At 36.5% G+C, this 27,197-nt stretch overlaps 2 protein-coding genes across 2 annotated transcripts; one reads left to right on the plus strand and one right to left on the minus strand.

The window, feature by feature from the left end:
- Positions 1–3,315: 3,315 nt before the first annotated feature.
- Positions 3,316–9,218, plus strand: Smp_017350 (hypothetical protein; the record flags this gene model as incomplete). Its single annotated transcript, XM_018796444.1, has 3 exons — positions 3,316–3,612; positions 6,598–6,867; positions 8,529–9,218. The coding sequence occupies 3 exons, from the start codon at positions 3,316–3,318 to the stop codon at positions 9,060–9,062; spliced, it is 1,101 nt and encodes a 366-aa protein (XP_018650656.1). The 3' UTR covers positions 9,063–9,218.
- Positions 9,219–12,198: 2,980 nt separating this feature from the next.
- Smp_017360 (putative t-complex protein 1 subunit alpha (TCP-1-alpha) (CCT-alpha)) lies at positions 12,199–24,648 on the minus strand. The gene is made up of 7 exons (XM_018796445.1): positions 24,523–24,648; positions 19,822–20,245; positions 19,517–19,781; positions 18,550–18,837; positions 18,339–18,488; positions 15,827–16,089; positions 12,199–12,461 (listed from the first exon to the last, which is right to left on the minus strand). Exons 1-7 carry the CDS (start codon positions 24,596–24,598, stop codon positions 12,269–12,271), a joined length of 1,659 nt encoding a protein of 552 aa, XP_018650657.1. The 5' UTR covers positions 24,599–24,648; the 3' UTR covers positions 12,199–12,268.
- Positions 24,649–27,197: the final 2,549 nt, after the last annotated feature.

Here is a 27,197-nt window from a genome sequence, read left to right on the forward strand (position 1 = left end):
CAGCCCTCACACAAATCGAATGAGATTTGTGTGGTGCACATATATCCGGTTCCTCTTTGTACCAATATTTATGTGTTTAAATGAATGAAAATCCTACGTGAATAAAATCGGTTTAGGACAAATATTCATTGGATATTTAGGAGATCGTTTGTAAATGTTGACAATGAGCTAATCGAAACAGCCATCAGTATGTCGTTCATCTTATCTTTTACGTTTTAAATACGTGAATGACCTAAATATGTTTAATACAATAACAGGTTGATTAATATATGAAGATTAAAATGGTTACATATACACTGGTAAGAAGAGCATTCACTTTTCATACCTCATATACAACTATGCTTACTCAATAAACAATGTAAGGTAATTAGTTAGTGAACTTGGTAAATACAGGTTATTTTATTTTATTTATACACATAAATATTGGTACAAGGAAGCACCAGATACATATGCGCCGCACAAATCAAATGAGATTTGTGTGAGGGCTGTGATACTGTCCAGGTGCCAAAACTCAGGCAGGTAGTTTTTTTAGAGGGCCACACCCGGATCCTTCGACGTAAAGGTCTGATCCATAAGGCAGTGGAACATCGTGAGGAGATGCAGTCCCATGGTAGCCGGTCACCAACGATTGATTCTCATACACCATTTGTTCCCTCAGGATACTGAAGCCCATGTGCACCATTGGTTTGGAATCAGAGTTTCCCAGCCTCCCTAGATGGACTTTCCGTGTCTACCGACCAGGTTAAAGCTCCGGACATTTGCTATTCGTTCTCTTAATTTCGTAAACAACAGTAATGCCACGAGAAGGCAGTGAGTAGGACTTCCCTGTCAGAGGCTATATACGCGTGGCCATGTGAGAGCATTTGGAGAGGTAGAGCGGACTCTCCACTATCAGTCGTACCAGGGCATTTTCTTTCTATAAATACCAGGGAATCTAGTTGATAGCTCTTTTTAAATTATGCTAATCAATTTACACATTTAGCTTCCATCATCAAATTCTTCATCTAACTCGTCCTTCCATTTCCAAATCTTCATTCTGCTAAAACTTGAGCTAGAGACTTTATGAAAAAGTAACGCTTTAGATGATTATCAAAGTAGATTTACATCGAATCATAGTATACAATAAGAAAGCTACATACAACTATACACTACATTCAACAATGTTGTGTGAGCTATATTTGTTACACAGTATTCTGGAACTCAAAACAATTGTCAACCAACACCAAGATCAGAATTTTCAATACAAAAGTCAAGACAGTTTTACTGTATGAAGTAGAAACTTGATCAACTACGAAAGCGATCATCCAGAAGAAACAGGTGTTTATTAACAACTCTACGCAAGACACTTCGGATCTGTTGGCCAGACACTATCAGCAATAAGCTACTGTGAGAGACATCAAACCAGATTTCAGCAGAGGAAGAAGCAGTGGAAGTGGGTAGGACACACATTGAGAAAATCACCCAACTGCGTCACAAAAATCCTGAAGGCCAAAGGGGAAGACCAAAGAACACATTACCCCGAGAAATAGAGACAGACATAAGAAGAATGAACAAAAACTGGATAGAACTAGAAATGAAGGCCCAGGACAGAGTGGGTTGGAGTATGCTGGTCGGCGGCCTATGCTCCATTGGGAGTAACAGGCGTAAGTAATTCTATATAACTAAATCAGTCCATTTAACTTGTTTATTTACCAATCAAAATAGACTTTTACCATCTTAAGTTGATAATTTTATCCAGTCGATTATTCTATGACAATGTTAGATTCATCGAGAATCATTAGTAGTTGTTTTATACATGTACAAAGACTACTACCTTTGGCGTTCACTCTTAAACTACATCAATGATACAAGAGGTATATATTTTGTCCCATAGATTGAACCGAGAAAAGCGATACACAAAATGTATTGGTTTAATCTGTTTGCCTTAATAATACATTCATAATCCTTAGACTCTTCCTATGAATTGTCTGTGTAGTTCTCTAGGACAGTTTCTACTTTACAAACACCCCTAGCTTCGTACTTTTTATCAAGCAGGTTAGTCAGTAGTAAAGATGCTGTGAAGATAAGTCAAAATATCTCACTATACAAATCAAATCCAAGTCTTAAATGAATAAATGACAGGTTCTTGTTAGTCACAATTGATTGACCACTGGGTGGTGATCAATGTCATACGTGTCAAGTCCTTCTTAGTGCTGATCGAATGCTATCGATCAAGTTGCAATGTGGCCACTAGTCTAGGTGGCTCGACACTGCTTGCACTATATATATTGAGGTAAGGTGGTGGTTGGAGGTGGTCAACAGGAAACCCTGGACCCGGGTTTCGTGCTACTTGGCACTCGTCAGCAAGGTGTACCTGTAATCTTGAGGGAACTGGTGCTCCCTGACGGATTCGATCCCGTGTCACTCAGCTTCACAGTCAGAGACGTTACCACTGAGCTACTTGGGCGGCGACTGACTTTATGTAGGACTAAGATGTAATCACAATTGATTGACACCACTGGGTGGTGATCAATGTCATGTGTGTCAAGTTCTTCTTGTTCTTGTTAGTCTTAACAGGTTAAAACCTACCAAATAAATAAATAAAGTGTAGTTTTTGAACAATCTTAATCGTCCTATAAACAACAACCAATCAGAATAACAAAGTTCCTAATTTTCCACATTTTTCACTCTTCACTTAAATAATGTGCACACACCTTTTGTATATTGGTAAATCTATCGATTTCAGTATTTGTGATGGGGATCAAGGTCATGATTTCATTACGTTACGTTGATTGGATCACTAGATAGGTAGACTGTGTGTAGTGACTATCGATGAAATTATACAGTTATTTTGTAAATCCTTCCTCAGTCTAATAACATATAATGATGTATTCTGAAATTCCTCAAAGAATTTTATCCTATTTTATTGTAATGAATATGGTTTACAGTATCGTTGTAGACAGTAATCATTATTCATCACCTAATATGTTATGTCCAAGTGGTTATTGGCCAGCTAAAGTAAATTTAACTGGTGGTCTATATAAAACTGATCGAACATTTGAGTTACCCTATTTATCTAATGCTAAAGTACCTATATGTCAATTTTGTCCAAATGTAGGCTGTTTTATTGTACGTTTACCAACAGTAGAAACAAAGAAAAGTTCATCATCATCATCATCAGTAAATATTGCCAAGACAACACAATCATCATCATCATCATCATCGCCTACGGCTCCTACTATTTCGACCACTCTATCACCTATCAATGAAACAGACCTAGCCTCTATAAATAGTAATATAACAGGAATCAATGATTTGAATGAAACCTTGGAACAAATGAATTCAACTATACATGATGTATTATATATGTCATGTGATCATTGGAATAATCTACCATCACCATCAGATATCATTAGTTATTTAGATTGTGTTATGATTGGTAATAATGATCAATTTTATTTATTTATATATGAACCAAGATTTCAAGAATCCCAATTACCAGCAGTAGATTGTATTGATGCAGATTTTTTAGCATGGATTAAAAATGATAATGAATTATTAGGTTTAGAATTAGGATTTCGTATGAAAACAATACCACCATTTTTATTTCGTTATTATCAACGCATCATGCAAGTAAGTTAGTAGTATATATATATCTAAATACTATAAAATTTATGGCTTGATAAGTTGCTACTTACTTACTTATACCTGTTACCCCCGCCCCGTGGAGGAGTATAGGCCATCCAATAGTATTCTCCATTCAACTCTGTTCTGGGCAATCCTTCCCAGTTAACATTCATTCATTTCATATCTGCTTCTATTTCTCGACGTAGTGTGTTCTTTGGCCTTCCTCTTTTCCGTTTCCCTTCACCATTCCAAGTTAGCGATTGCCTCGTGATGCAGTTTGGTGATTTATTTAATGTATGTCCTATCCACTTCCAAAGTCTTTTCCTAATTTCCTCTTCATCTGGAAGCTGATTTGTCCTCTCCCATAAAACGCTGTTGCTCATGGTGTCTGGCCAGTGAACGTTGAGTACTTTGCGTAGACAACTGTTTATAAATACTTATACCTTCTTGAAGATGAATGTAGTAGTTCTCCACATTTCAGCTCCGTACAGTAGGACTGTCTTGACGCTCGTATTGAAGATGCTCACTTTAAAATTAGTTGACAGTTGTTTGGAGTTCCATATGTCCTTCAATTGTAGAAATGCTGCCCTTGCTCTGCCAATCCTCGCCTTTACATCTGCATCCGATCCTCCTTGCTTATCAATGATGCTCCCCAGGTACGTGAATGTTTCCACATCTTCCAGAGTTTCGCCATCAATTGTGATTGGGTTGGTGTTCTCCGTGTTGCATTTGAGAATCTTGCTTTTTCCTTTGTGTGTGTTGAGGCCTATTGATGCAGAGGCTGCTGCTACATTTGCTGTCTTCGTTTGTATTTGTTCGTGTGTATGAGATAGAAGGATTAGGTCATCTGCGAAGTCCGAATCGTCTAATTGATTCTGAGATGTCCATTGTATTCCGTGTTTCCCGTCAGATGTCGAAGTTTTCATAATGCAGTCAATCACCAGAAGAAAGAAGAATGTGGAGAGTAGACAGCCTTGTCTGACTCCGATCCTTACTGGAAATGCATCTGTCAACTGTCCTCCATGCACGACTTTGCACTGTAATCCATCGTATGAATTCTGGATAATGTTGACATTCTTCTCAGGAACTTTAATAATTTGTAGGTGTTATGTAATACGGATTGATTTCAATTGAGGAACTATTGAAAACTAGAGATCATTTAGGGATTGTCTCATTATAGTATAAGACTCCTCAGTAGTGAGTACTCAAGATCCAGTTAGTGATCTTAACCCAAAACATTCAGGTCTCTTAGAGAACTGCTAACTGTTGGCTTTAATATCTGTTTGTTCAACGATGTTGTTGACCGATACATACTTCATATTGGTTATTACATGTTATAACTGAATATTAAAATAAATTTTGGATGAAAAAAAAGGTTTTTCCAAAATGTGTTTACACATTTACAACTAAGCGATTATTTTACAGTTATTTAATTATCAAAGCTCCCCCGAAATGCCCTGGTACGGCCAGGAGTGGGGAGAGTACGCTCTCCCTCTCGAAATCCTCTCATATGGCCACGCGTATATAGCTTCTGACAGGGAAGTCCTACTCACTGCCTTCTCGTGGCATTACTGTTGTTTACGAAATTGAGAAAACGAATAGCAAATGTCCGGAGCTTTAACCTGGTCGGTAGACACGGAAAGTGCATCTAGGGAGGTTGGGAAACTCTGATTCCAAACCAATGGTGCACATGGGATCCAGTATCCTGATGGAACAAATGGCGTACGAATCAATCGTTAGTAACCGGCTACCATGGGACTGCATCTCCTCACGATGTTCCACTGCCCTGTGGATCAGACCTTTACGTCGAAGGCTCCGAGAGTGGCCTCCTAAGAAAACCACCTGCTTCAGTTTTGGCACCTGAGCAGTATCTCAGCCCTCACACAAACCAAATGAGATTTGTGTGGCGCATATATATCTGGTTCCTCTTTGTACCAATATTTATGTTTAAATAAATAAATAAAATAGTAATACTTGAATGAAATGTAAATTAATAATGGAACCATTTCATTAAATTCAACTCAATTGTATTTTCTCTGAGTTGATTAGTTTCATTATGAAAATATGATTGTCCTTCTAGATAACTTGACTAACAAGACAAATTTCAGATAGAAATGAACCATGAAATTTTTGCTACTAGTAGTCACTTGTCCTTTCCACTTTTAATTGGATTGGTTGTTGTCAACACTTACCCCTGTGTTATAACGTGTGACTGCGTGCGTGCCCTGTTTGTTATATGAACGTGCTGATTCCCGCCAATGAGAGAAGAGCAAATTATCGATTGGGACAGTGACACACGAAAACTGTACGAGCAGTCGAGAGTGCGTATTGGTCCTGCTTTCTGCCTAGCTTAGCCAGTTAAGTCCAGAACACCAATCTCAGCCTCTGCTATATGAATCATTGTATTTCAAACATACTGAGTTTATATACTAAACAAACTGACCACATCGTACCATAAAATACAAGATTTGACCAAATGTGGCTGTGAACAGAGGGAGCAGTAATTAATAGACTAGGGATAACTCAAGAGTGGTAAATCGTATAATACCAGTCTATAGGTCAAAATAAAGCCTATGATAAGAGGAACACGAATATGAATAGTTTAGTTACTTAACAATTATACAATATTTTCACAGTTGAAAAATCATGAGTCAGTTGAAGCTAGACCACCACCGATAGACCACTGAGCCGGTTCGAATCTCGCGAGTGCGGGATCGTGGATGCTCACTGCTGAGGAGTCCCATAGTAGGACGAAACGGCCGTCCAGTGCTTCCAGGTTTTCGATGGTGGTCGAGCTTCAACTGACTCATGATTTCAACTAATGAAAATACTAAATTCTCCACGAAACCCCCTCTGATCAATTATAAAATAGGAAATATACATATCACATTGGTCCATAAATAGTTCTCAAAAGTTACCGTTCACAATTCTTTTTGGGATACAACACCCTGCCATTATTATCACATTTACTTTGTTTCTTAATTACTTCAGTTAACTCAATATATATGTATTGATGGAAGAAGTTTAACAAATAACTCTATACCATTTGAAGATACAGAACGTTTTGCTAGTAATAAATTAACCCAAGTTGTATTTCGTTCATCAAATGGATTAAAAAGAGAACGTTTACCACCTAAACCACTTGATATTCATCATACAACAGAATTTCAAAGTGATGAAGAAGTTCAACCATGTCCATTTATTGTTCAACATAAACCAGCTAATATTACATCAAATGTAGATTGTCAATTTTCACCAGGTGTAAGTTATTTATTTCTGTTAGTAATCAGTTCATTTGTGTTGGTTGTTTGAATTTTCCCATAGATGTTAAGGATTACAATTGATTAGTCTCTTTTTTTTGGAACATTAACTCTAGGATGAATGCACATCCAACTGATGAACCCTAAATAGGACGAAGTGTGCGTCCTGGATTCTACGGCTAGTCACCAGCCATCTCTGCTTATAATGCAAGTAAATAGGTTGTTTTTTAGGGCGTTCTGTTCCCTGAGCTGGATAATTGAATTATTAAGCTTTCACTGTCTTTCTTTGCAGTATCATTAGCATATTTTTTTTCAAATGATGTGTTACTAGAATGTTTCTACAACTGACTAGCTGCGTGCTCTGCTCAGAGCCAAAAACACCTAAATTCTAATCCTGGGCTACAACAGTTTGTTGAATTTAATGGAATGAGAATAGTTATGGTTTAAACAGCTCAGTAGGAAAAAGTATTAATTGTGACATTGAGAGACATGGATGTTACTGTAGGAGGTCTATTCCTATTCATTTGATTCCAATAGATGATATCCTGTTTACTGAATGTTTAAACAGGTCAGTTCTCCTGGTAGTACTGTGAGTTTACTCGAGAATATTCAAAAGTTGTTGAAATAGTGTATCGGCAATAATAAATGACGTTTACCAGCATGCAAAAGGCAAGCACACTGAAAAGCGAGAGTGTGAGAGGTAACTAATCCTACCTTATCTAAGAACAAATCAAGTCATAATTACATTCACCAATCAACTTTTATTTCTCCGTTGTTTGGCAAAATGAACAGAGGTATTTATTCATAATTCATGTCAGTAGCTAGTGAACCATTTACTTCTCGTCTAAGTTCAAGTTATACTTATATTTTAATTCATTAGTCGATCTAAGCTAGACCACTATTGGAAACCTAGAAGCGCTGGATGACCGTTTCTTCCTAATATGAGACTCCTCAGTAATGCATATACACGACACCCTATGCAGGACTCGAACCTAGGACCTCTGGGATCGTGTGCGAACGCTCAACCTGTAGACCACTGAGCCGGCTTCCAACGGTGTTATTATCTAACTTCAATGGACCAAAGTTATACTAAACAATTTAGAATAACAGTTATTTGAATATTTTAATGAATCAAAGCGCATCATATACTATACTGTTTTATTAATAGAGAATTAACTTTTCATTTACTTCTAACTACCCAATAACAAAGTTAGTGAATTCCAATGTTATGTCACTTTCACAGAGACTGACACCAGTCAATATACCAGACAAATTCGTATTGAAAACAACTCAGTGATCCATCAATGTGAACATTTCAGTGTTACAGAAAATCAACCGTTAGTCGAACAGTCAAGTTGTTAAGTTTCCAATTTTGATACTAGGTGACACCGGTTATAATTCAACAAAATATATCAGTTTCTTTACGATAGCAGATACGTTTTGTTGACGAGTCCCACTTAGTCCGGAACCTAGGTCAGAGTTGGTCAATGGTTAACGTTAATCGGCGTTAACCAAATTTATCGAAGCATCCAGATAACAACTTACAGATGATTGATTTAAGTACGACAATGGTGTTTTTCCTTTTTACTTATATTATTATAACTGTGGTTACAATTGCATTCGTAACATCATTTGTTAAAATAAATTTATTTTCAAAACTAGGGTTTACCAACTACATCGGATAAAGTTAGCTCACATCAAGCATTAGAACGTTGCCCATTTCGTCGACTAACAACAAATACATTACAGACAAGACGAAGAAAGACTAATAATCCAATGGAAGAAGAGATATATTTACCACCTTCTGTATTATCAGCTTGTTTATTAATTGTTGTACTATTATTAACAATTGGTATAATTATTGCATTTTGTATAATTAATCATGAAAAATTAATGTTATGTAAATCACGTAGTAGAAAACGACGTGAACGAGAAGCTGCACTTGCACAAGAAATGGATGAAAAAGCTGCTAAAGAAGCTGCAGCCGCCGCTACTGCAGCAGAAGCTGAACGACAACAACAACAACAACAAGCATCAACAATACGACATCCTATTTATGCTAGATATGGTATGATACCACCAAATATGGGTGGTGCATTCGGTGCATTTGCTCCAACATATCAAACAATGACAGTTAACATGAATATACCTAGTAATGTGGTAAGACAAAATCAAGGATTTAATGGACCAATGTAAAATACACGGAAGGAACTAGCAGACAGTTTCAAACCAATAATCACTTAGATTTCCAATGTCTTGCACAGATATTCATATTAACATTATTTAGCAGTCTTAACTCATTTATTGTAAAATACAAAATACTTAAAATATACCTGATATGACTTAGTTGTTACATGCATGATGATGTTAATTGTTTATTATTCAAAGACTAATCTATGAACGAAGAATATTCTTTTGGATAAATTCTCTTCAGTTCCTACAATTATATTATAGTTGAAATCGTGAATCAATTGAAGCTAGAACACCATAGAAAACCTGGAAGCACTGGACCTTAACACTGTTAGATGCCAGTCGGCTTAGTGGTCTAGAGGTTAAGCGCTTGCGCGCGAGACTGATAAATCCTGGGTTCGAATCTCGCGAGGTTGGATCGTAGATGCGCACTGCCGAGGAGTTCCACAATAGGACGAAACAGCTGTCCAGTGCTTCCAGGTTTTCCATGGTGGTCTAGCTTGAATTGACTCATGATCTCAACTATTGGAATTACTGTAATATCTACAAAACCCCTTCTGAAATTAGCTTTAACACTAAAAATATTATGACTAAGCATATTTGAGTAGATGGGAACAGTAACAAAATTACAAATCAAAAGAAAGATGACATACTGAGCCAAATAATCTATCATAACCTGTACAAACAGTGAAAATAACATACAACCCATTAGTAGCACATGATTCTAATTAGTTTCTGTAGTCAATGATAGGAATTTCAGCTTTGAATCCAAATTATTTTCACTTCCACAGTTCTTCTTACTCAAACACATTAATTCTACTTGTATGAACTAGTGTCATCAAAAAAAAATATATATATATATTGAGTTTTAGTTAGAATAACCTCTGGACTTCACTCGGTAAATGAATATTCATCACAAAGTAATTGTATTCCGATTAACGGAATTATACTCGATATAAATATTTCCTTGAAATGAATAAAAAAATCCAAGTGATAATATCTGGAAGGGTATTTGTTATCCCATTTATTTATATTCGTATGTTTATTAAAACCTATTTATAGCGATTCAATTTCATAGTTATATAATATACCCTTGTGGGCACCGGCTTTCAGGAGAACCAGACACCATTCACATGACAACGCAAACAGTGCAGCTCAATCCTGTTTAACAGGAGAGCCAGACACCGCCCTCATGCTTAACCCGAGCAGTACAGCTCCATCCCGGCCCCACAAGAGAACCAGACCCTATATGGGCTTCATCACTACAATCTGAACAATACAGCTCAATCGTGTGGCGCAACCACACAGATATCAAGCACCCTGGTGGACCAATAGCCATTCAATACTCGCTTATTAATAAGTGCTTCCTCTTATCTATTAAGCAAAACTTGAATAATTAATGACATCATATTGAAAAGCTGTTAGGGATCATTTATGTCAAATTCAATGTACAAGAAGGAAAATCAATCTTAATTTCGTTTTTGTCAACTTCAACGAATTTCCGTAATTTCTATCCATTAACTTTTAGTGTACGTTAGTTGTATCTAGTTATTTGATTCTAATGTATTTTTCCTTGTAATAGTTACTTCATCATTAATTTGTATGCAGTGACAACTTTTCAGTTAATAAAACTGTTATTAGTAGTCTTTGAATTGAAATATATCTGATTTAGTTTGGATACACATTCAGTCCTAGTTGATCATGTCCAATAAACCTTACCAAAATTCATCTTATGGAGCATCTGGGAGCTAGAGACGAGTAGAGTTGTTGGATATGATATATAGCAATTGTTATTAGTTTTCGATTACTCCCCCCCTTCTCTGCAACAAAGAGATTATAAATGTACACCAAGCTTCAACGATCTAGTATAATAAGAGAATAAAATTTCTGATTGCCGCATTATGCTAATATTATACAATAATACGATCGGTGACCGGAATAATACTATCATGACTGGATACTTGATTGATATACTGATCACACTATACCAGATACACGATTCACAACCAAATATGAAGAAAAACAGACAATATGCTACATAATACTTTATTCAGCACAAATATGAGCAGTCTACACTAAGCTTCGAATATAAATCAATATTAGGGAGAAAATTACATAATCAATAGACGGGAAGTTGTGTCGGTCTACGCTTAGTGGCCAGTAGCACTTATTTTCACTAGCCACAAATTGCGATCGCATCTAGGCTTTGACACTTTTCATGAAACGAAACGAAAAGCAGAGAGTTCGTGGTGTACAAATTTGTCTGAGTATGAAACATAAGATCTTAGTGAAGTTACGGAACCAAGATATGTATCATACAGGTTTCCTACCGTCAGTAGGATTCTTTACAACGGTTCTTTACAATGTACAAACACAGAATTTCTTGTCGGACTAAAACCTACGTATTTAACTTACAAGTTTAATTCACACAACAATGTAGCAGTTAAATAGAACAAGTTAATTTACCTTTAAAATCCCAGTCAAGCTTATCTAAATTTTATATCAAATAAACTATTTTTTACCGACCGAAATAGACCTTTATAAGAAGTGTCATGGCTTTGTGAAGAAAGAGAACAAAACTATTTTCGATCATAACATAGACAAGAAGTCCTCTATAGAACTTCATGTTTAGCAATTATAACAGTTAATACTCTTTCCTTGTTTTACGTCCTACTTTGCTAATTCTCTTTCTCACTATGATGTAAAATACATTGAGACACATTCGCACCGGATATCACATTGTCTACTTATGATTCGAAATTAGATTAATTTCATGAATAAATCAATGTTAGACCACCATTGAAAAACCGGAAGCAATGAAAGGCCGTTTCGTCCTAGTATGGGACTCCTCAGGCAATGGAGGACGGTCGCGCAATGTCGTGGATCGGTTGAAGTTAGACATTAACATCGTTGAATGCTGGCTCAGGTTAAGCGTTCACAGGCGAGACCAGTCTTGCGTTCGAATCCCGTGTGCGGGATAGTGGCTCCGCGCCACTGAGGGGTGTCCTACTAGGACGAAACGACCATCCAGTTCTTTCAGATTTTAAATGGTGGTCTAACACTGATCCATTCATGATACTAATCTACGCTAAACAATCTCTACAGCCCGTTACTGATAATTTCAAATTAGCATAAAACATAATCTCAAGTTATGTAACACATATATTTCTTCCAACAAACGATAGAAATATATCAACTGTGATCGAATTCAGTTAATAACCACATTCATCACCATCGTGATCAGGTTGTTTTTCTTCTTTTAATTTAATCAAATCATCAATTCGTAGAATAGTAATAGCGGCTTCAGTAGCAAATTTTAAACTTTTAATTTTAGAGACAAGTGGTTCAAAAACACCTATTTCTTTGCAGTCAGCTACATATTGATTATTTAAGTCTAATCCCCACCTGAAAAGATGAAAAATAAAAGGGATAAAAATGTCAGTCTATCAAGGAATAGAACAACTTGTGAAAGTCAGTAAGGTATAACCTCACTAACAAAACTTAACAAGATTGTTAGCGAAAGTTGTAGTGAATCACATCACTTGTAACATAATAACACTTTCATGTGTTAAAAGGCTAAAGTAAATGAGTAGTTAATAATAAGTAGTATAAATATATATGCACAATTAACTTGGAAATAAGGGACTATATATATATATATATATATATATATATATATATATATATTCTGGACTTAACTGGCTGGGCTAGGCAGTAGCAGGGCCGATAAGCACTCTAGACTGCTTGTACGGTTTTCATGTGTCACTGTTCCAATCGATAATTCGCTGCTCTTTGATTGGCGGTTTTATCATGTCATACGTTAGCAAGGCATCCACTCCGCCACAAGTTATAACAAATACATAAATCTTTCTTAGATATGTTTCTTTATGGTAAGTAAATCAAACTCAACTTTATGCTTTTAGTAACTTATGAAACATTGAAAAGCATCCAATACGATGGATTACAAACAAACTAGAAAAATTGTCAATATACAGTTAATTTCATTCCAATTACTCAGTTATCAATTTACATCTTGCAATGACATGAATAAGTTACGCATATACCTGATGGAATTCAGGTACATCAAGCTGACCAGTCCCACGTTGGACTAAATGTTCGTCCCGGATTGTACTGTTAGTTACAATCCATCTCATTTAAAAATACAATGATTATTTGTTGTTTACCTATTCATGTTCTGTAGGTTTAAAAATCCAGTACTTCCCGGGAGTCCTATTGTTATACATCATGGCAGCAGGAATTAAACAACTGATTGCAAGACAATCAGTCAAAAAGTAGAACCTTATACGTATGTACATTGGTTCAAGTTGACATACCTCATTAGCACAGAGATATAAAATTGTCACACCAAACTCCACAATAATACAGGTAGTTACAGTATCAATCGTAATAGAAAAGATTGGGCATCGAACATGTGATTCGAGAAAATAAAAATTAATTTAATAAGAACACAAACAAAACTATGGGGAATTTAGAAGCTCAGAATTTGGCGTAAGACAGAGAATGAATGGACCTGCATCATTGCAAACAATCTTGAGCCATGTCACTCAAAGTCATTAACCGTTGTTTATGATAATGACGAGGACAGTAACCAAGTAGTTTACACCTGTAAACATAACTCAGTCAAACTGTCAATGATTTCTTGAATTGATTGCCCTTATGTTTCTTCAACCTACTCCTACAACAGACATCATCCGTTCAGGTAGGCGGTTGTTTGACACACGTAACACATTTACCAACCACCTCAGTTGATAAAGATTTACTACTTCACCAATCAATTTGCTATGTTTACTTAGTACTCTACTACTAACCTATGCATTGCTCACTCCGTGGTCCCAAACTGCACGAGCAATACCTTCTAGACAGCCATGATCGAATACCAGTAACCTGCGAATATTCTCTATTCTTAACGACCATGTTTCACACCCATAAAATGAGATGAGGTGAATAGCTGCGCAGTAAACTCGCTCTTTAGCTGGAATATGGATATGTCGCGTACGCCACAAGTGACACAAGTTTGTAAAAGCCAATCGAGCCCTCGGAATACATGTTGAGGTTTCGAGAGATCAGACCAACAAGATTGACGAGACTCTCAAGATAAGTTAAACGATTGATGCATTTAACTACCTCACTTCCTATCAATAATTCAGGTGATGACGCAAACCAATCCTGATATATTTTACGTTTGGAGAGAGCATCGCATTACCAACATGCAAGCATTTTTAAGGTAGTCAGAAGACTCGGAATTATGTCGGCTTCTTCACCAAACAGAACTATATCATCAAGTCAACAAGTTAATCTCCTTCTGGTAGAAGATCAACTTCTGGATAGTCAGACGATAAGTGTTATCCCCAAAAGCATATTGATGGAAACGTTAAGTGAAAATGGAGAAAGCGGACAACCCTGACGAACACAACTTGAAGTAACCAATTCGGACGTCAGTTAGCTATAAGTGTCTGATAAGAGAGCCTGTAAAAGGTATTGAGGCTAATATTTTATACACCTTATTATTCAAACTGATTCTTCTTTGGTTGTCGTAAGAGGATTTTTGTCCTTTCTTATAGACTGGGACGATCAACGATCGAGGCCAATCAGATTTTAGCTAAGATCTCAGTTAATCTATATGTTGAAACTGGACCACATTCCTTAAAAATCTAAGTCAGTCAGCTACAACGTAGGACCGGGTACATATATGCATCGGTCCAAGTTGCCACACCTCATTAGCATAAGATGAACACCACATTCATAGTAGTTACTTCAATGGCAGTAATATATAAAAAATTGTATTTAAGGATATAATACCGGAAGAGAGAATTCGTTCCTAGAAAGAAAGGTCTAAAGCAATTTTAATCTCATAGTATAAGGCAAAACAAAGAGTGTATACACCTACGCCATCGTGATTCATTCTGAGCCATGTTATCTCGGGGGTTAGTCGATCAGGTCCTGTTGCTTTTCTTCGCTTTAGATTACCTATTACCTTTTCAACCTGACCAAGGGTTGGAGGACTTACATCAATTTCCTATTCAGGTTGCTTGAGTAACTGAAGTATGGCTAAAGGCCAGTTGAACAGTTCCCTAAGGTGTTCTACCATCAAATGATCCAATCTCCTGAATCGAGAGTGAATAATAGTCCCGTCTTTTTCCGAAATAATGTCACTAACAACCGTATTTTGTTGATGAGAAGACAACTTAACACTAAGGTGCAACATATTGAATATTGAAATAATGATGATGTTATTCTACAGCTGTTCATACACACACATACACATTATGAAAATAATCAGTAATATAGACACACACTGGAAATGCTTTACATAGAAGCTGGTTTGAATTTGACTGATATGATCATAATTAACCTTTTTAAATAAAAATATCCATACAAGCGACCAGATAAGCAAAAGAACGAGAATAAAAAGAATACCGTTGGTTGTGTTTTGAGTTCATATGAAGCTTACTTTGTTGTTCTAGACATCATCAATGCTTATTTCACGTAAAAATGAGCTATTCACTGACTACATAAGCCCTGTAGACATTATTTGACTTACCTTCCGATTACTTTATCCGCTAACGGTGACAAGAATGACTTATTTAAAGAAATAACTCTTTAATATCTATTTACTATGTACTGATCCGATGGATAGTTTATAAGTTAAAGACTTATTCGACTCCATCCTATGTTTAGCCACTAAAATCCGTAGAAGTATCGACATCTTTTAAAAACGTACTTAGAGAACACTTAAATTAGTAACTTACCACTTGTAATGAGCTTGATCAGGTTTACTTTGACTTGAATTGTGACAAGATCGCAAACGTGCAACTAGTTCAGTTGAATCGACACCAGCATTCACAGCCAACTGTTTCGGAATAGAAAGCATAGCTCGAGCGAATTCAGCAATAGCTAGCTGTTCACGTGAACTTAAGGTTAAAGCATAATTTTCCAGATAGATTGAGACTGCTGTTTCACAAGCCCCAGCACCAGGTACAATGCGTTTGCTTTCCAGGACTCGTTTGACCACCTGACAAAATTAAAATTAACTATGAGTCACAAAATGGAACTTTCTAGTCTGCAAGTCAAACATAACGATACTTTACTTGTTATGTATGGGTATAATACATCTAACATCATTTACCGAAGTGGATGGAAATCTAATGGTAGTGTGTATGGTGCGGTTGATGAAAAAAAGTGAGTAATTCGATATGATTCTGAATATTAGACGTATTTCAGTGCCGATTTTTTTGTGCAAACGTATTCTGTCCATTTCATTTGCGGACAATTAAATTTCAAATGAATGGCAAATATAAAACCGATCAAGTAAACGATTATGCAGCTAATAGGTTTCTATCAGGATCAATTGTACGAAAAGATTGCAGATTAGGAAAACTGAGTAGGATTTGGGATAATTCATTAATGAAGGTGAACTTAGAGCGAAAAATGGACTCGACATAATAAAGTTACTAAAATGACAAATTATACATCGAAACCTTCAAAGATTAAAGAGGCATGTCAAAGAAATATTTAATAATGATTGAACGCTACGATAAGGATCACGGCAGCTTATGATAAACCTATAAAAAGTGAGTATAAATTTACCAAGAGGAAAGCTTTTGCATTTTTAACGGAAATAACGAAGTGGTAATGCAAAATAATAAGACATATCTTTAGATAGGTCGTGTAGTAGCCAATAAATTATCATTAGCAATCGGTTAAATTCTAATATTTCAACGTACATTGAAATAATGGAGCTTAGAGTGACAATCTAGAGACACTGAGTATGATAACTAATTTACTTAAACAAGAGAGTATCCCTTAGATTAATAACCGAAACAATGGAAACCAAAGCATCCAGCTGACTTGAACCCTGGCTAACACCTAGACGTTAGACAACTGTTTCTAAGGTTCCGGACTAGGGGTGTTTATACCAATGCATGGCATTATTCCATGAAGTCATTGACTGTTTGTCTGAGCCATGTTGGTAGACACAGACAACCTAGTTGTGCTTCCCATAGTGTGATTAGTGGTTTGAGACGTATAATACGGTTTAGAATCGGTCACAATGATGCAGATGCATTTACTATATGTTTCTTCCTGTGATCTTGAACCCCTTCATACATAACTTTTTATTCAGTCTTCTTGAAATATATTCTTAATGCTTAGTTTTTCTGACCATCATTGGTACTAAGACTATTTCAACTCGTTTACTATTCTGCTTTTGTTGATGTTATTATTATTTAAACCCATAAACATTAGTACAAAGAGGTATCAAATATATATGCGCTCAAACCAAAGCAGGTGGCTATTTTAGGAGGCCAATCTCCAAGCCGCCTTTGACCTACAGGTCTAATCCACGAAGCAGTGGAGCAACGCTGGATGTAGTTTCATGGTAGCTGGTGACTAACAATAGGTTCATACGCCATTTTTCCCTCGGGATTCTATAGCCCATGTGCATCACTGGTTGGGAATCTAGGTTTTCCCACTGCTCTAGGTGGGTCTTCCATATCTACCGACCCGGTTAAAGCGCTGGACCAGGCATATATTGATAAAGTATGGCAATTTGAGCAAACAAATATTTGCCACAGGTCGTACACTAATTGAGTGCCTCAGACTAGTGTAAACGTAGTTAGTCCCAAACCTACAGTGGTCCACGTTTTCTGCAACCTGTCATTATTAAAAACAATGATTGCCTCTAGCTTTTCCTTACGTCACGGACTACAATCATCTTACTGAGAAGTAAAAATCAGTTGGACGGTGAATTAAGCTAACAAACAACAGACGGAGAATAAGTCAAAGGATACAGATGAATATTTACAAAATATTAAAGTACTATGATGACTAGAAAGTTTTCAACGCTTAGTGTGATGATCAGGTGATACGGCAGTTAATAAATTTACACCAGTCTTAGTATGCATTATCAATCAGATTAGGGCTGCTGGATTGGAAAAAACTAAATGTAGTTCGATTCATAAGTGATAACAGTCTGTGAAGTTATTACCCATTGGAGCCTATCAACTTGTCTAGTTGGGTTATATTAAATAAACGTTAAATATAATGGAATACATCGGATGATACGGTTATGCAAATGCAAAATAAAACCTGTTGGACAATAAACCACTTTATGTTGAAAAAGGAGATCTAAAAATGTACAAGTATCATTATGTGAACAATGAATCTGTATTTAAATATATAACTTAACAGATGAATTGTTCCTCTACTTGTAAGACAGAAAAATATCAGAATAATAATAAAATAATGGACATTGACACTAACCAGAAGTGCATCATGTAAAGATCGTTCCATTTCATCGACATAAAAGTCATTAGCACCTCGTAAAATGATACTTGCCGATGGATGAACTTTAGGACCTCTCAGTATAATTAATTCATCATCACATATGCGTTCTTGAGATACCTCCTCTGCCTAAACCGAAAATAAAAAAATTGTTTTGAATTAACTACACTGAAATAAATAGATGAATTACATTTCCTAATTTTGTTGGATCGAAAACTTCATCACCTTCCATATCTGCTAAGCTAACAATAAGCTGACCTCCAGTTGCTTTTGCCATATTTTTCAAATCAACTTTTTTGCATCGTCGTACAGCCATTGCATTAACTTCAACAAAATACTTCATGCATAGATCATCGATTCCACCAGTTGTAAGAATAACATTAGCACCAGCATTAAGAATCTTTTGTATACGTTCTTTTGTGATATCAGCTTCACGTTGACGGATAGCCTCCAGTTGGGCAGGATCCTTAACCACAACCTGTTATAATAAATAATTTGGGAAAAATAATGAAAAAATAAAAGTCGTTATTTTGTTAACAATTTAATTTGATGATACAAAAAACTTCCTAACCAAATTTTTGTCGAGTTGTGGGATGAGCCACTCAAAAGGTTTCAAAAAAAGTGAATTCTTAATGTTACAAAACAGTTTAACGAAAATGATCACTTTGATAAGTTTAGTGGATCAAACAGTTTGCGACAGCTGTCATAGAAGAATATCAAATGTCATGATATACAATTATGAGACTGATTATTTAGCTTTATGTTTGGGATGATAATCCGACTGGTGTTGGCACCTTGAAACTCTCACTCACTGGTAGCTTTTATATTTTGTAAATTTCACCCTGGGAGCTTCCATATCTTACATTATTTAGCGACGCAAGGACTGGGCGGATAGTCCACAGGTGACTAGCTGACAAAATAGAATCATGATATGAAAGAAAAATGTATTGGACTAGCATTTTGGTTCCGTTACGGTTCTTTGCAACTAAGTGATTCAGTTTGCTACCAATCATGACTCAATTGAAGTCGGTAGTGATTTCGCTGTTGCTTTCTACTACGTTCTAGTTCAGTAAAATATTTTACATGACATTTCGTATTTATCATTTTTAATCGATTTCTTAATATTTCGAATATCATGATTTTCATATTAAACATACTTGAACTCCCAATTTCATTTTAACTTTTTGTAAGCTGAAATCCAGAAAGGCAATTTTCGCCTTCTTTATTATTCGTGGCATTTGTTGGCTGGCAGCTGTGCAATTGAGAGCATAACCATCTATCAACATGCTCTCTGACATGGATCGTCCATGAGCTTTCAGAATGTTAACTGCTTTTATGGGATAAACAGGACCTTTGGGGCCTCCAGAGACTTCAACAGCCATAAGTGCATCCACAGCCATTTGTGAAAACATGTCGGCATCTCTAAAATTAATAATGTGTACAACCGAAGTGAATAACTTACAAATTGATAAGCTTGCTTGACATAGCTGTTCGTGCCACATTTATTAGCCCAGCCTTACCCAGCTTATTTACATCATATGCCATGTGTTCCTGTATGTACTTACAAGCTTCTCGACAGGCCAACCGATAACCATTGATTACTGTGGTAGGATGAACAAAACGAGAAATCAATTCGTCTGCATTCTTGAGCAGTGCAGCAGCCAGAATTACAACAGATGTTGTCCCATCCCCAACTTCTTCATCTTGTAATTGTGCAAGCTGAACAAGAATTTTTGCTGCAGGGTGCTCAACGTCAAGCAATTTCAAGATAGTGGCCCCATCGTTGGTGATTGTCACGTCTCCAACGTCATCTACCAGCATTTTATCAAGACCGACAGGACCTAGGCTGGTCTTAACGATGTTAGCGATTGAGCAAGCAGCGAGAACTGCAATTAGAACGAAAATTTATTTAAAAACGAGTAAACTTAAGTAGAACATCATATCAATTGCATATGGTTAAAGATGATTTCTATTGCTACTTAACCTTCCCACATATGAGTTTAGGGAGGTAAGTAATAGGTTCATTGTAATCCACGTTAATGAGCTACCCCAAGTGATGATCTAACTTGCTACAATAGTTAGAGCTATCCCAAAACCGACTGGATTCAAATGACTAGAGAACTAATGAATTATTGAAGTCCAAACCTCTTAGCAAAGTTATCTCGTAAACGGTGAAACCATTAAATAACTGTATGATTGTCTAGTCGTTGAAATAGCTTCAGAGAGAAAAGCATACTTCCACGATATGGTGAATAACAATAAGCAAACAGTATGAATGGAGAACACAATGCAAAATATTACCATTAGTTTTTAAGTGACGTGGGTATATCTAGATTGGTTGAGATAACATTTTAATTTAAGTCCTTAACTATGCATTTTTTTAATAGACCATGAATTATGGTCAGAAACAAAGTAGAAACTTATCACACACACCAATGAGGCTACTGATGAGTTACAGAATAACGACCATTGATTTTATGACTAAAACCAGTTGTTAACAACTTTATAGAACGTTGACGACTGAAAATATTCTGAGATCAATTGGTTTAAATATATAAGCCGAAGTGGTTCACTACTAAAATTTGACCGCTAATTTCGCCTTAGCTATATACCGCTATACCAATCTTCCAGTTATTAATGGAAACGCCAGGTGTTTCATAAGTAACTGATCAAATAAATCCAACCTTTTTATATTTCTACTTCATTGGAAATGTTTCATAGCTGTTATGTAATATAATGCATTTTTTGAACGGTCAGATTAACTTTACCACATAACATTTACGATATGGTTAGTACTTAGGAGAATGTCAAAAATGTTTTCGTCTATATCACAATCCTATCAATCGTTACAAAATAAAGGTTTACCATTAGGTTTTGATGCATGTATGTGTTAGCGGGACATAGATTGGATTAAAGCATGTTTCATGCATGATGGTGTTGCTGCGCGCTGATTGGCTAATTCTAAACTAATCAGCCCGGGCAAATTATCGGAGAGAAATCTAGAAGCTTTTTATGTATATACTATAAATAGATGAACGTTATTCAAATCAGTGATTCCTGTTCAAAGTGTTCTGATTTTGGGGTCTTGTCGAGTGTCATCGTATAAGAATACTAAGCAATAGGAATAGCTGGGTCGTTTATTAGCAAAATACAATTATAACAGTATGGATGCTCGTGCATACCGAATTTGATAGGTTTACTTTTAGTTCATTTTGAAAAGTCTGTTTTTTCTGATCTCAAAAATGGAGTCAAATCATAAAAAACTCCACAATATTTGATGCAATCGGTCAGATTAACTTTCCCAGTTAATATGACGACTCAATATCCCGTTAATTGGTATGACCAATTACATCGTTCTACTTAATACCTATCTTAACCAGTGATCTTATAAGGAGGGGGCAAGCATAGGCTAATCATATGTTTTCAATGCGTTGCTCACATCTTGTAGGCATTTGGGGGCGTTGTGGGGTAAACGAGTGAACATTGAGGTTAGACGCATAGTATGGAATGAAGCTGTCGAATACTTTGATGAAATTATGTATACCCATTGATTGAGGTGATGTTACGCATGTCGAATCACCGCCTACATCGACGGGTGATGTTTACTAGTACAGTAGTGTGAAAGCTAGAAGCGGTCGAGTGAAAACCTAGCGGCAGTCCATAATGTTAACATGATCAGAGCCATGCAAGTGGACAAAAGCTATCTGACTGCGTCAGAGGAATGACCGCGATTCGTGACTGGAGACGTCTGATGACTTAAAATTGTCAATAATGGCAAAGATGCACTTACTCCATATATTCTTCGCGATGTGAAATTTCAGTATTCCTCTACTGCCTTTTTAAATCATGTTTTTAATGTCGAATCTTTCCTACTGTCACTGTTATATTTATTTCACTGTTTATCTTATTAATGTGATCCCATGGTTTGGGAACTGAAGTCTGTTATAACTTGTGGCCGAGTGGATGCCTTGTTAACTTACGACGTGATAAAACCGCCAATCAGAGAGCAGCGAATTATCGGTTGGAACAGTGACACACGAAAACCGTACGAGCAGTCTAGAGTATTTGTCAGCCATGCTTCTGCCTAGCCCAGCCACTTAAGTCAAGGACACCCTCTGAGGTATGAATCATTATATTTCAAACATACTGAGTTTATATACCAATCAAACTGACCATATCGCACCATAAAATAGAAAATAACATGTGCACAAAATTCAGCCAAATGTGGCTGTGAATAGGGAAGATAGTAAGTAATAGACAGGGCATAATTTAGGAATGGTAAATTACATAAAAATATAGTTCAAAATAAAGCTTATAATATTTGTTTATTATTTTATTTAAACACAAATATTGGTACAAAAAAGCACCACATAAATCTCATTTGATTTGTGTGAGGGCTGTGGTACTGCCCAGGTACCCAAACTGAAGCAGGTGGTTTTCTTAGGGGGCCACACCTGAAGCCTTAGACCTAAAAGTCTGGAGCATCGTGAGATGCAGTCCCATGGTAGCCGGTGACTAACGACTGATTCATATGCCATTTGTTCCCTCAGGATACTGGAGCCCATGTGCACCATTGGTTTGGAATGAGGGTTTCCCAGCTCCCCTATGTGGACTTTCCATGTCCACCAACCCGGTTAAAGCGCCGTCCTCTCAATTTTGTAAACAACAGTAATGCCACGAGAAGGCAATGAGTAGTACTTCCCTGGCAGAGGCTATATATTCGTGTGGCCATGTGAGAGTTTCGAGATGGAGAGCAGACTCTCCCCACTCTTGGCCGTACCAGGGCATTTGGGGGCCCTTATAATAAGAGGGACACGAATACGAATAGTTTAGTTACTTAGCGATTATACGACAAAAAATACATACATAGCATTGGTTCATAAATATATCTCAAAGTTTCCATTCATTATTCTTATCGGGACATAACAAAGTCAACGCACACCTGTTCCGTACTCAGGCGTTAACTGACGTGATCTAAACCTCCTAGGGTCACTTAAACCGGTTTAATGTTTACTAATGTTTGCAAAGGTGACCAAAAAGAGAAATCGACATCAACGTAGTATGATCCGGAGATAACCGGACGAAGTATTTAAACTTAAATTGTTCATTACTTTGAACAGAACAAGACTTCAAAAACAAGCAACTGCTTATATTACAATCAATAAATTAAGTACCGCGAGTATTGGAAATAACAAACACAATCTTCCATGTAGTGTCTAGGAAAACATACTTCGTTTATGATTTACTTCGGTTCGGATTAACGGGTAACAGCAATAACATTTAGGTGAAAAATGGGGGTGAGAACCAGGAATGAATTACATAATAAGAAAAGCAGTAGGTTCGAAAAGCTTTTAACTAGTCAACCAGAGTTTAAGGAACAAATGAATACTTTTGTCTACAAATCAAATTTCAGGCCCAAAATAGAAATATGATTGAATCATTTGGTCTGTCACGGAATTGATACAATTCGTTTATCTAACGGGAAAACCTTGTGCGCAAACATTCTCATTCGAAAATTACAAACATAGTGCATAAATGATATTTAAGAGATTACCTTGTTTTCTACATGCTCCACTGGCAGCTCATCTCCGCATCAACACGATGAAAAGTGAACAATTTTCTAACATTTTGAATTCTGGATTTTACATAACACTACTGGGTGTGCAAAAAGCCATTGTGTTAAGAAAGCAGTACTTTCTGCAGCTACCTGACAGTGTAAACTTTCATAAAATTATTTTGAGTCTACCTATACTTCATTTATTCAATATGATTCATTGCCTGAGACAAAGTGTTGGATCACAGCTCAATTGCCAAATTCCCCGAAACAATAGAGCTATTCATGAGACAGAATATTGAACGGCACTACGTCATACAGACGTTTTGACCAGGCCTTATATTTGACATACACGCCTTTGCTGATAGCAGTGACCAAACTAAGGTTTTGGTTATCAGACTAGTATTTATTCAAATCGCTACAAGCTAAAGCTATGCACTTTCTCTACAACATCGACACGCTCGTAACATAAGTAACTAATTTTCGGGGATTTTCATTCCTTTGAATGTTTTTATTCCCACCATATACAAGTATCTATACAACAAAACACTGGCTCATAACTTGATTAAAATAAACCTCTCAATTCCAGACAAACATAAGAAAACTTACCATTTTGTTTGCGAACAGATTCGCCACTCGTCCTCTCTCCCCCGAGGGTGAGCATGCTAGCAGCGTTAACCGACATGACTGGAAAATTACTTCAAGAGCCGCCAAAAACTTATAGTCAAGGTGAGTGAGGATAAATAACAGAACAAGCAGTAAGATAAACAAACAGAAACATTCTTTACGGTAATCGTCTCCTTTCATATTCTATGGAAATATCTGGAACGAAATTATAGTTTTGAGTAGGTCATACTATTCAAGTTACTCTCTTCGTCGCCTCTTATGTTGCCAAAATCACTAACTTTGGGCAGCTCATGAAGTTCTAAAGGCAATCAATCTCAGCGAAACAACTTTACAAGTTCCAAACATTGGTGCTAACTTTATTGGCTTGATTAAAAGCTCCCAGCTGGGAGAGGTATGTCCAGAACCTATACCACATCACTTTTGGATATTCCATGTGGCAATTAGTCAGCTTGTATTTCGTAGAATGCGGTACTATGGTCTCAAAATTCAAAAATATATCAGTGCAGTGCAATTCCCTACTCGTGCTTTAATTGTTTTTGAGCAGCTTGAAAAAAGAAAGACAGCCTCTCAAGGTCGACTGTGAGCTGTAATGCTTACGGACACGAAAGACGCTGAAATTTAGTCAAGATTTAGTAAATATGATGCAATGAAACCCCTCAGCACTGCTCGTAGTAAGTATTTCACTACGATCCGAAGTTCTCAAAGTGAACAAAAATGTTAACTTGTAAAAATGAGATGACACAGCAAAAACAACTATCCTTCTACATTAGTTATTTGCTGGAACAGCATTGGTGAGTTCCCACATTAAATTGTGACAACACAGAATGACCGGTACACTGGAATGATTATTCCCTGTCAAAACAGGATTACATCCAGAAGCCATCAAACGACGCAGACTATAGGATTACTGTCTATGTCGGTATCAGTACGTTTGTCTTAGCTACTATAATAATAGACTCAATCCCACGATCATAGATATCTCATAGTGTGACTACCTATTTTATAGGATCTTATGTGGAAGCCACTTCTTTGTCTACGCTAACTCGTCCTATCGGGACAGACAGCAATATGGTGTCTAGCACTTCTGAAGAACACATTTGAGCTGGATGGGGAGTAATGTGTTCAATACAAAAAGCAATAGGTTATAGATAAAGTAAGCACGTTAGCAATGCTGAGCCATGCCATTTCAATTTCTTGTAGAGCGTCCACTATAGCTAAACTTTCCTTATCGTCAGATTGTTACAAGGAAGTGAAGACATTTGACTGATTAAAAACTGTTACGTTTAATTTTAATAATTTTACTAATTTTGAATGTGTTTGTTCTACTCAACTTATGAACTTGTTTGTTTGTATCTAAATCCTCTGACATTTTCGGTTTGCTTTATCTTTGGTTTGAAATTTGGAAGTTTTTGCTCCGGGAACTTAAAAAATTGAATTTTTGTTTCGTAATTGTCATAATTATTTTTAGAACGAAATTTGAGTCGATTATTTGTAATTTGAGAATAAACTTTGGTGCCTGAATTGAAGTTTAGTTCTATTGTTATTTTTGGGTTCGTAAGTTACAAGGAGATCGATATACCGTGCTTCAATAGCGAAGGAGAGCTAAACCTTATATGTGACAACATGTTAGATGTAAAAATTCTCGGTAATTATACCCCCAGATTTAAAGGTCTTGTGATTGGTAACAAAAACCACTACAGTCATCATCGGAAGAGTACAAGTGTTTATAAACAACTGTTTACTCAAAATACTCAATTTCGTTTGGCCGACTACCATTAACAACAGCCCATTATGGAAGGAAGTAAACCAGCTTCCAGATGAGGAGGAAACTAAGAAAAGACGATGAATGTGGCTAGAACATATGCTGAGGAAATCATCAAACTGTATCACGAAGAAAGCTCTAACTTTGAATCGTGAAGGAAGACGGAAAAGAGGAAGACCAAAGAACACACTGAGATCAGAATTGGAAGCATACATGATAAGTATGAATAGCAAGTGGAAACGACTGGGAAGGTTTGTCCAGGGAAGAGTTCTATTGAGAATTCTGATGGGCGGCCTCTGCTGTCCCACAACGGCTGACATGCGTAAGTTAGTACCTAAATAAAATCCGTTAACAACCTTAACTCTAGATATGGCAAATTTAGGAGTGTCAAAATGTCATTTCACTCCTATGGGAATGGCTGGCTAGTGAAACTTATCCATGCATTCATCTTCAACGAATGTTAAGTGTATAATAGTTGATTTATGTGTCTAAAACCATTAAATCGCCTATTTATCCTGAATAGTTTAACATTCTGTTCGATATGAAAATATATGCTTCTATTTCTTTTTACTTCTAGATTATATGAGAGTCGTCACATAATCTGACTTGTTTTCCCGGTTCTTGGATGTTCTGGGCTGGAAGTCTTTGTGGTCTGGTCAACGGGTTATGGTCTAAAATTTCACTATTCTTATAAGTTGATTGATCAGTTCGAGGAATCTTAAGTAATATTAGTTTTAACTTTGAAAAACTGATCAGCTCGTACAATAGTCCAACACAGAGAATTCAATTCACAACCCGTAGACCATGCTTTCCAAAGACATCAGAAACACGAATTACTGTACACAAACGGAAACGCCAAAGTGGAATCAACTCCTTTAACCTTCTTGGGCATGTT

Source organism: Schistosoma mansoni, chromosome 2 (genome assembly GCF_000237925.1).
Source record: "Schistosoma mansoni strain Puerto Rico chromosome 2, complete genome".
NCBI lineage: Eukaryota > Metazoa > Platyhelminthes > Trematoda > Strigeidida > Schistosomatidae > Schistosoma > Schistosoma mansoni.

Excerpts from the sequence above, each read along its gene's own strand:
- Smp_017360 (XM_018796445.1), bottom strand. The coding sequence starts at position 24,598 with ATGTCGGTTAACGCTGCTAGCATGCTCACCCTCGGGGGAGAGAGGACG. Across the intron at positions 20,246-24,522 it reads ATCTGTTCGCAAACAAAATG|TTCTCGCTGCTTGCTCAATC; the intron begins GTAAGTTTTCTT and ends TTCTAATTGCAG. Across the intron at positions 18,838-19,516 it reads AAATGAAATTGGGAGTTCAA|GTTGTGGTTAAGGATCCTGC; the intron begins GTATGTTTAATA and ends TTATTATAACAG.